The 9,404-nt window shown below is 39.9% G+C and overlaps 1 protein-coding gene across 2 annotated transcripts; it reads left to right on the top strand.

Moving 5' to 3' along the window:
• Nucleotides 1-965: 965 nt before the first annotated feature.
• rfc5 (replication factor C (activator 1) 5) lies at nucleotides 966-8,821 on the top strand. 2 transcript variants are annotated; one of them, XM_084054838.1, is made up of 11 exons: nucleotides 966-1,143; nucleotides 1,636-1,700; nucleotides 2,021-2,157; nucleotides 2,270-2,349; nucleotides 3,338-3,411; nucleotides 4,388-4,547; nucleotides 5,203-5,284; nucleotides 5,810-5,939; nucleotides 6,672-6,749; nucleotides 7,922-7,976; nucleotides 8,168-8,821. In XM_084054838.1, the coding sequence occupies exons 1-11, from the start codon at nucleotides 1,091-1,093 to the stop codon at nucleotides 8,265-8,267; spliced, it is 1,014 nt and encodes a 337-aa protein (XP_083910964.1). In that variant the 5' UTR covers nucleotides 966-1,090; the 3' UTR covers nucleotides 8,268-8,821. The 2 variants fall into 2 exon arrangements, with proteins under 2 accessions (XP_083910964.1, XP_083910965.1); XM_084054839.1 differs by having other exon boundaries at nucleotides 1,102-1,143; nucleotides 2,026-2,157.
• Nucleotides 8,822-9,404: the final 583 nt, after the last annotated feature.

Consider the following 9,404-nt stretch of genomic DNA (forward strand, 5'->3'; position numbering starts at 1 on the left):
TACACACACAGCATAAATAAAGGCCAACTTCCATGTGCCGGGATCTGTCTATCATGTGTAACTCTGCTCAGTGGTGGAAAGTAAGTAAGTACAGTATTTCCAAATTTCGATAGTTTTACTTCTACTCCATTACATCTCAGAGGCGAATATCGTACTTTTACTCCACTACAATTATTTGAACATTTGAGTTACTAGTTACTTTGTAGATTTGGATAATCATAACAAAACATTACCCACTTCAGCCCATTTCGGTCATTTGTAAATAGCAGATCTACAAGCTCACAATACTTGATGGATGCATTGTGATCTTGTGATTTTATAAATATTTGTATACATTTGAAAACTTGTGAAACGGGACATTCTGCATAATGTGTACTTTCTACTTTTGGTACTTTTTGATACCAGTACTTTTGTACTTTTACCCAAGTCAATTTTGAATACCGGACTTTTACTTGTAACAGAGTATGTCTACATTGCAGTATTGATACTTTTACTTAAGTAACACATGTGAGTACTTTTTCCACCACTGTGTACACCTCTGCTTTACTCATGGCTTTACTTCGACCGACTACAATGTATATATATATATATATATATATAAAATGTGTGTATATATATATAATATATATATATATACACACACATATTATATATATATATATATATATATATATATATATATATATATATATATATATATATGTGTGTGTGTGTGTGTGTGTGTGTGTGTGTGTGTGTGTGTGTGTGTGTGTGTGTGTGTGTGTGTGTGTGTGTATATGTATATGTGTTCACACCGTATATCTAGGTGTGCCCTTGGATCTTTTGGCTATGCCAGCACCAAAAAGGCTGGGAAACACTGGGCTACATTGTAACGTTTTTGACAGAACGCCCCGCCCATAAACAACAAATGAACAGATGTTGATTGGCCGTAGACCCGGAAGGGACGTTGTGACGCAGGCTTTGGTCGTAGAGCGCGCCAAACAGTTGTTTCCCGGGAAGCTGCTGCTGCTGCACCGCATGAAAACACAACTTTACTGTGATCAACAACTATAAACATACAGTTTAACTACCTTCACAGATACGATCCATCATGACGGAGTCTGACAGCAGAGCAGCGCTGCTGAAGTCCAGGAACCTGCCCTGGTGAGCGGGAGCATTATGTTAGCATCGTGCTAGCCAGTGGTGGGAAATAATTAAGTACCCACCACTGTATGTATGGATGCTAACCTACATTTAGCATGTAAAGCGTGTTGGCTTATCAACAGATTGCAGGTTCTCGCATGCCATAAATAACTGATCTGTTGTTAGCTTAAGTTCTAGATCTGTTCTTTCTGACAAGCGACACCGTCGCACTACGGAGTACAAGTGATACTTTAGTTTACTTAAACTGTGGGAAGCCTGCATGGTTCCTTCTCTGTGCTCTCATCCGGTCTAGAGGCCGCCTACTGTATCCGGTCATTTCCCCGCACACACCCCTCGGCCATTTCCGTGTCCGCTCTAGACCGGATCTGTTACTTGCAAAGAGAATTGACCCCAGTCTAGTTCACTCTCACACTTTGTTGATGTCTCTGTGTGTGTGTGTGTGTGTGTGTGTGTGTGTGTGTGTGTGTGTGTGTGTGTGTCACTGCATCATAGGGTCGAGAAGTACAGACCGCAGACACTGGATGATCTGATCTCCCACAAAGACATTCTAACCACCAGTAAGTACACAACATTACAGTAATATAAGGTTGCTGTCAGGCAGAAACCTTGTGTATCCATATTTTAACTTTTTTTTGTTGTAATTTACCCTGTATGTATTTTTGCCCTACTTCGTCATACTACAGTGTCTCATAAAAGTATTAAATATTGCATATTTACAAGCTCAAAACGCACTGTGATGCGTTTTGAGCTTTTGCTATGTTTTTTCTCTTTTTGAATTTGAGTTCTGAAAACTAAGAGTTTTCTCAAAAGACACGATGCATATTCAGAGACCATTGAGACATTCTCGTTAAATTAACTGCTCTTTATTTTTCCCTAGTCCAGAAATTCATCAGTGAGGACAGGCTTCCCCACCTCTTGTTCTACGGCCCCCCTGGTACAGGCAAAACATCCACCATCTTGGCCTGTGCCAGGCAACTTTACAAGGATAAAGAGTTCACGTCTATGGTGTTGGAGGTAACTACTTTCTAAAAGTTTATTCTTGGACGGACCAATGGGTATAAGTGAAGTTTTAACTGCTGGCAAGTGTATGACTCTTTTATTTACACTACTCCTTTCTCTGTTGTAGCTAAATGCCTCAGACGACAGAGGTATTGATGTCGTTCGAGGCCCCGTCCTGAATTTTGCCAGCACCAGAACCATCTTCAAGTAAGACCGAAACAGTTCTGAAACAGTGATATTGTCAGAACTGCACTGTAGATAAGTTAAAGCCCAACTTGCAAGGTGGTGTTTGATTAGTACAAAGAGCATACGTTTAAGTGACCCTCGAAAATCCAACCAGTTACAGCTACATTCCGTCCAGGTGATTATTTTTTATTCAATAACGCAACGTCCTGCTGCCTCCTGCATTATGTGCAAAATAGAAACAGGTGGTACGAAGGACCATTGAGTGATTTCCAATGAGCGCTTCCAAACTCCAACGCTCCATGCTGCTCAATGTTTTGCCACTCAGTCTAGATGAGGGGGGCGTGTCCTGGTGGAAAAGTGACACACGTGCATACTCTCTATATGGTATAAACATCTGAGGGCGATGTATGAGATTGATAATAGGACCATTTAAAATGTATGTAAATAAACAGCAGCAGGTGCAGATGTGTACATAAAGTACTGAATAGAACAGTTACTTAGGTTCATGTGATTAAGATGGGCGAGATACTGTCTGACTGTAACGGTGTAACAGATTTTCCACCTGTCCACATCACAATAGAATGATAGGATTGAGTTTAGAATTAGAGCCTGGCCGATATCTTGGATTGGCTGATACATTGGTCATTATTTGACTATTTTTTTATGACATTGGTTATAGCCGATGTTTCCCAATTTGTAAATGATTAAGCCGCATTCAAAAATGTTCAAAACTTGTTGCGACGCGACAGTTTTTTTGAATTTTTATATTCGCCTATGAAATGCCCAAAATTGGGATACCAGAGGATACCAGATATAAAGTGGTTAATAACATTTTTGCATTTTAACAAAGTCTCTGTCAAAAACATCAGTAATTCTGGGCTGGGCAAGGACTAGGCCAGGGATCGGCATCGGATCCATCTGCCTATCAGTCGGGCTCTAGTTAAATGTAATCAAAATCCACCATTTAAAACAAGTCCGTTGCACCTGGTCTCTTCCCCTTGTCCTCCAGGAAGGGCTTCAAATTGGTGATACTGGACGAAGCGGATGCCATGACCCAGGATGCCCAGAATGCGTTGCGGCGAGGTAAGCCATCTGCTGGGCCGGGCCTGACCTGCTGTGTACCACATGTCCCACTGAGCAGCCAGACACAGCAGCTCTCTGAATGAAAGGACCTCCACCCTGTTCAGTGCTAGAAAGTAAATTTACTCAAGTACTGTACTTATTCGTACAATTTCTCCACTATTATTTGACAGCTTTAGTTACTATTTACTTTGCGGATTTAGATTATTATTACAAAAAAATACATTAATCATTTCAGCTCTATTTTATACTTGGCTATTCAAAAATAAGCTGATCTACAAGCAAGCTTTTAAATTGGCTTTTGTTTTGGACACATTTTGAAAGAATGTGTAAAGACAATTGTGGAATGGACCATTCATAATGAGTACCGTTTTACTATGTTACTGTAAGTACATTTTGATGCCAGTACTTTTACTCTAGTAAAAAATGTATACAGGACTTTTACTTGCAACTTTCACTTGATCCTTGTAGTATTTCTAAACTGTCTTATTGGTACTTTCATCATCAAGTAAAAAATCTATGTACCAGTGACTATGTTATGGCATTGAACCTGTTAAAACAAAGTCCCAGTGTGAAGTACACAAGCATGTAATTCATGAATTTTGCCTGGTGCTCACACATTAATCAGAGAGAGGGCATTTGTGGGAAATTATGGCCGGATTATGATGTAAGTTCAGGTAATGGATGTTTCTACTAAAAAGCATTTTATTTTTCTCTGCCAAAGATACACAGAAATGTAAAATTATATTATGCAATCAGATTATATAACTGTCAGCTCAGATGTTTTTTTTACCAAGCTCAGCAAGCCAAGCAAGTCTCAGGCAGGGAAAGGATATCCAAATATTGTGCTGTGATTGTGGACCACAGTCTGTGAAATCGTCTGTTTGACGAACTGTCCAGTAAAAGTAGAAAATAAACGGACAACTACTAGAAGTGTATTCTATTCTACTGTGTCTAACTTGTGTTCCTCTCTGGACAGTGATTGAGAAGTTCACAGAGAACACCCGGTTCTGTCTCATCTGTAACTACCTGTCCAAGATCATCCCGGCCCTGCAGTCGCGTTGCACCAGGTTCCGCTTTGGACCCCTCTCCCACGAACAGATGATCCCCAGACTGGAGTTTGTCATCCAGGAGGAGAGGTGTGTGTGTGTATGTGTTATATACTTGTATTACTATATTTTGTGAGGGCCAAATGTCCCTACAAGTGTAGTAGAACTTGATAAATGGTTATTGTGGGGACAATTTTCCCGATCCTCAAAGGAGAAGGCTGGTTAAATCAAATTTGGGGAGTGAGGCTTACAATTTGGTTAAGATTGGGCATTTATAGGATAGGCTTAGCAGTTAGGGTTACAGTTATACCTAACTTATACTTGCACACCAAAAATAGCCGATCTACAAGCTCACAACGCATCGCTGTGCGACGTGTTGTGAGCTTGTAAATCTGCATTTTTTGGCTTTAGATTAAGGGTTCATAATGGCAAAAAAAACACCAAAGATTTTTTCATTTATGGTAAATTTATAAAATTGCCGACCTAAAATGTTGACGTCCTCACAAGTGTACTAATACAAGCGTGTGTCACCATGATGACATCATTACTAACTATGAACAAAACAAAACCAAGAACAGTTTACTCTTCAAAACTCTTCTTTTCAAATAAAGACCTTTTCAGAGATGTGGTGGTGTGTGACTGCCTACTAGTAATGTACCAACATGGAGTTTGCCAACGCACAACTTAAATGGATCAGATCTTGACTGAAACATTTTACTCTGATGCCTTTTGTCCCTCATTTTAGTATTGATATAAGTCCAGATGGAATGAAGGCCATTGTGACCTTATCATCAGGAGATATGAGAAGATCACTCAACATACTGCAGGTACGGTAATGTTTTCTCACACCAAAACAGATCCTGGGCGCAAGGTAATGTAATTGGCACCAGGATCCTGCTTCTTGTGACGAGGCATTCTTCATTCACAGAACTGCAAGTTGTAGCTGTGGGCTAGAAACCCTTTACCTCCATATGTCATCTTTTTATGTTTTATTTTCATAAATTAAGGGACTGCACAAAAGTAGTGCAAACTGCAGATCTACGGTACAAGCTCACAACATGATGCGTGGTGAGCTTGTAGATTGGCTATCACTTATTTTCTTATCTGAATAGTTTCACCTATATACAGGTTGAAAGAGGTTAAGTCTGTGTGTGGGCTTTATAAAGATTTAACCACTAAAAAGTATTAACCAGAGCTTGTGGCTAAATAACAACTACATTGAATCCAGTGGAACACAGGTTCTTCTTTCAGTTTTACTGAAAAGTAATGGTTAATTTGGACATACAAGGTTTCCACCCCACAGTGACAAAGTGTTGTTGTTACTATTCTGATGTGCACCTGTGTGATTTCAGAGCACCAGCATGGCTTATGGGAAGGTGACAGAGGACACGGTATACACATGCACAGGTCACCCACTCCGTTCAGACATAGCCAACATCCTAGACTGGTCTCTCAACAAAGACTTCACCTCAGCATACAACTGTATCCTTTACTGTCGTACCATAATTCAAGTATTGATCAATCATAGCTCTCTCTGTATTACATCAGTGGTTCTCAAAATAGGTGGGGGGGGGGGGGTTGAGGTGGTTTTGATAAATCTTCTCTTCCTTGGTTCCCTGGCAAAACATTTTCAGATGGGGGTCTGTGGTCAAATACATATCAATGTGGGGGTCCTTGAAGTAAAAAAGTTTCAAAACTACTGTATTAGATTATTATGTTCAGTTCTATGTTAATTATGTTCAGTTTGTGTATTTTATATTTACTTATTTGCTTGTTCATTTTATAAAGTAAATATTCTTTTCATATATAGTTTTGAAATGTACATAAATGTACATTTAAGTTAATGTTCTCAAGTAGAAACTTTAATCAAAGTTTTTCAAATTGATTGAAAGGTTTTGCACATGTTTACAAAATATCAGTCATAACATCAGTGGTCTAGGATTCTCCAAAATAGGGCCCTGTGTTTTTGCACGTTGATTTGTCCACCAATGTGTCCACTGTCCACCAGAGGGTGACTTGACTTCAGTTGCCTTTTTCTCTCACAGCCTCCTTAGGCAATGCAAGTTTATTTGTTTAGCTCATTTCAACAACTCAGGCAATTCATTGTGCTTTACATGAAACAAAGGAAACACAATACAAAAGGACATTTGAATTCAGTAAAAAGCAAGAAAAGAAGAAGTTAAACAAGTATATCCTTAGCGTTGTTTCTCCCAGCCATCCTTGAGCTGAAGACTCTAAAAGGTCTGGCCCTGCATGATATCCTCACAGAGGTCCACCTGCTCATACACAGAGGTACACACACACACACACACACACACACACACACACTCACACTCACACTCACACTCACACTCACTCACTCACACTCCACTGCTCCTGGTAATCCATTGGCCATTTCTGCATTTTCTCTGACTCAAGTCATAGTTGCTATGACATGATAGAGAAGTGGTTCTTAAAATGGGTTCCGGGGACCCCCAGGTGTCCTTGAGGGGGTTCAAAGGGGTCCCAAGACAAATTTGTTACTATAACATCAAAATCAGTGTAACCACTTTAACCCTTTTATATTTTGGCCATTCATAGCCGATAGATCTACAATTTTTGAACATTTTGGGGGAAAATTGTGAATAATTCAATTTACTCATCGGGGTCCCCCTATCATAAAATATTTACAGATGGGGGTGCATGCCCAAAGACATAACGATTTAGGGTTCCTTGACATGAAAAGGTTTGAGAACCATCTAGGCCATATGGTGCAGATGGTCCCATAGCTGGCAGTAACAGAACCTGACAGTTGTTCCACCAGGCCTGTGTGAATCCATCTGCATTCTGGCTCTACATGTTTTCCTGGTCCTGTTACCCGGGAGACCACCATGGTTGCTATGGCTACCGTAACCGACTGCCTCGTTGTAGGGGGAGTAGCTTGCCAGCACTAACATATGCAAGCACAATGTGCAGATTACAGCAAAGTTAAAAGACGGATGCACAGAGATTTTTAACATCGTCTCATGTTGGGATAATGGTAGATTAAAGACGGTTAAACCTTGTTTAGCCCCACGTAGATATTCAGCTGTTATAGCAGAGTGAATAAACAGTTGAGACAATGAAATAAGAACGCAAATATTAGATGTAAAGAAACCATGCAAAAAGGGAAAGAAAAACACTATACAAAAGGAGTGATTACCATTTTCAGTGTATGGACAAATATAGATTGTAACTGTCTCTCAATGTGTACATCTTAAAGGACCATTCTGCCATCAATACAAGTCATTGTCTATTATTCACAGTTTTGGCTCATAGTCATAGACCATTGTCACGTTCATTTTTATATCAAGCTGTGCTTTAAAATGGATTAGAATGTGATAACATAACTGACAACACACTCCACATTATGTTTTTGGGAAATTGCTAAAGGCTATGTTGCGCTGTCTAAAAAAAATGTTTTTGTTTTATTTTTGTTGTTGCAGTGGACTTTCCCCCTGCTATTAGGATGGGACTGCTCATCAAATTGGCTGATGCGGAGTAAGTGACGTGACACTGATGTGTGCACATAGTAGCAAAGGAATAATCATCAATCACACATATGTGTACATTAAACACTTTCCACCTGGCGTCCCTATTTTGGGTGTGTCATTTTCATTAAAAGAATGTCATACATTTTCTAAAACAGGGTTGGGTTGATTATGACTGACACCATGTGCTTTTGTCCTCAGACACAGACTGGCATCAGGAACCAATGAAAAGATCCAGCTGAGCTCCATGGTGGCAGCGTTCCAGGCCGTACGAGACATGGTGGTCAGCGAGGCCTCCTAGCCTGTCAACTTCCAGTCCAAGCCATTTCTCGCATTGTGAAATCAAACTGGTCCCGTGAAAAAGAACAATGACAACCATTAAGTCATCCCTTTGTTTCTGTTTCACTTTGGTATCTGCTAGAAGAAAGGGTACAGGATATTGTTACACCCAGTCAGAACGTGGGGCCCTCGCACATGTGTAACATCAATTTTGACTCATTTTGAATGAAAAACAATTGATCAATGAACGTTTTCCTTGCTCATCGGAGCCCCTTTTGATAGGATGTGCGCATTCATTGCAAGGATATACGATGCTGGAATATCCCTAGCGGGGTATATGTTAAGTCTGATTTACACTAATCTGTTGGATCTACAAGCTTACAATGCGTTGTAAGCTTGTACATCAGTTGTTTTCGCCGTTTTGTAAATCAAGCTTTAGTCAGATGGGTGGAAGAAAAATAAATGTTGCTTATGATGGTGTCTTGTATCTCTCTGAATCACTGATCAGATCCCATGAATGCCAACGTGAAATGGAGATTTGTAGCAGCCAAATCTGGACTTGTAAACATGACAGAAAAGACACCCAGGGGGCAAAACCCTGTTTTTTGGAAATGGTGCACCCGAGCGTTGTAAAAGGTTGTTCACCAGAAATGATATCTAGGACCTTCACTGATCACAACCAGGATGGACAACCCGGTCAACTAGCTGCTGGAAAGCCACAGGGTGGGTTTAAACATATGCCACCCCAATCTCTGAAAAGGCAAATTCGAATAGGGCAAAGAGAGACAAAAAAGCCTATAACTTGATAATGATCACTCTAATCTTCACCAAAATAGCAGAGGTATAAACCAGCAGTCTACCCTACATCACCAAAGAGTCAGAATGCAATTTACATGAACAAATACTGAAATATTCTCCTTTTAACATAATTTTAATTTAGGCGGAAATTTATTTTTGTGATTAGGACTCCTTTACTTTCTCACAAGAAAAAACATAAATTCATGTCAAATAAGGTGTTACTGCATTGCTTAGGATGATATTAAACAATAACCAGTTATTGGTGTAGCACTCCTTAATAGTCTAAGCAGCCTCAGCTCATACCCTAATCAACTCAGGTGTTGTTACTTTGCCAACAAGCAGAAGTAGTAGGCAGACACTT

Source organism: Gymnoscopelus microlampas (genome assembly GCF_963454915.1).
Source record: "Gymnoscopelus microlampas genome assembly, chromosome: 4".
Lineage (NCBI taxonomy): Eukaryota > Metazoa > Chordata > Actinopteri > Myctophiformes > Myctophidae > Gymnoscopelus > Gymnoscopelus microlampas.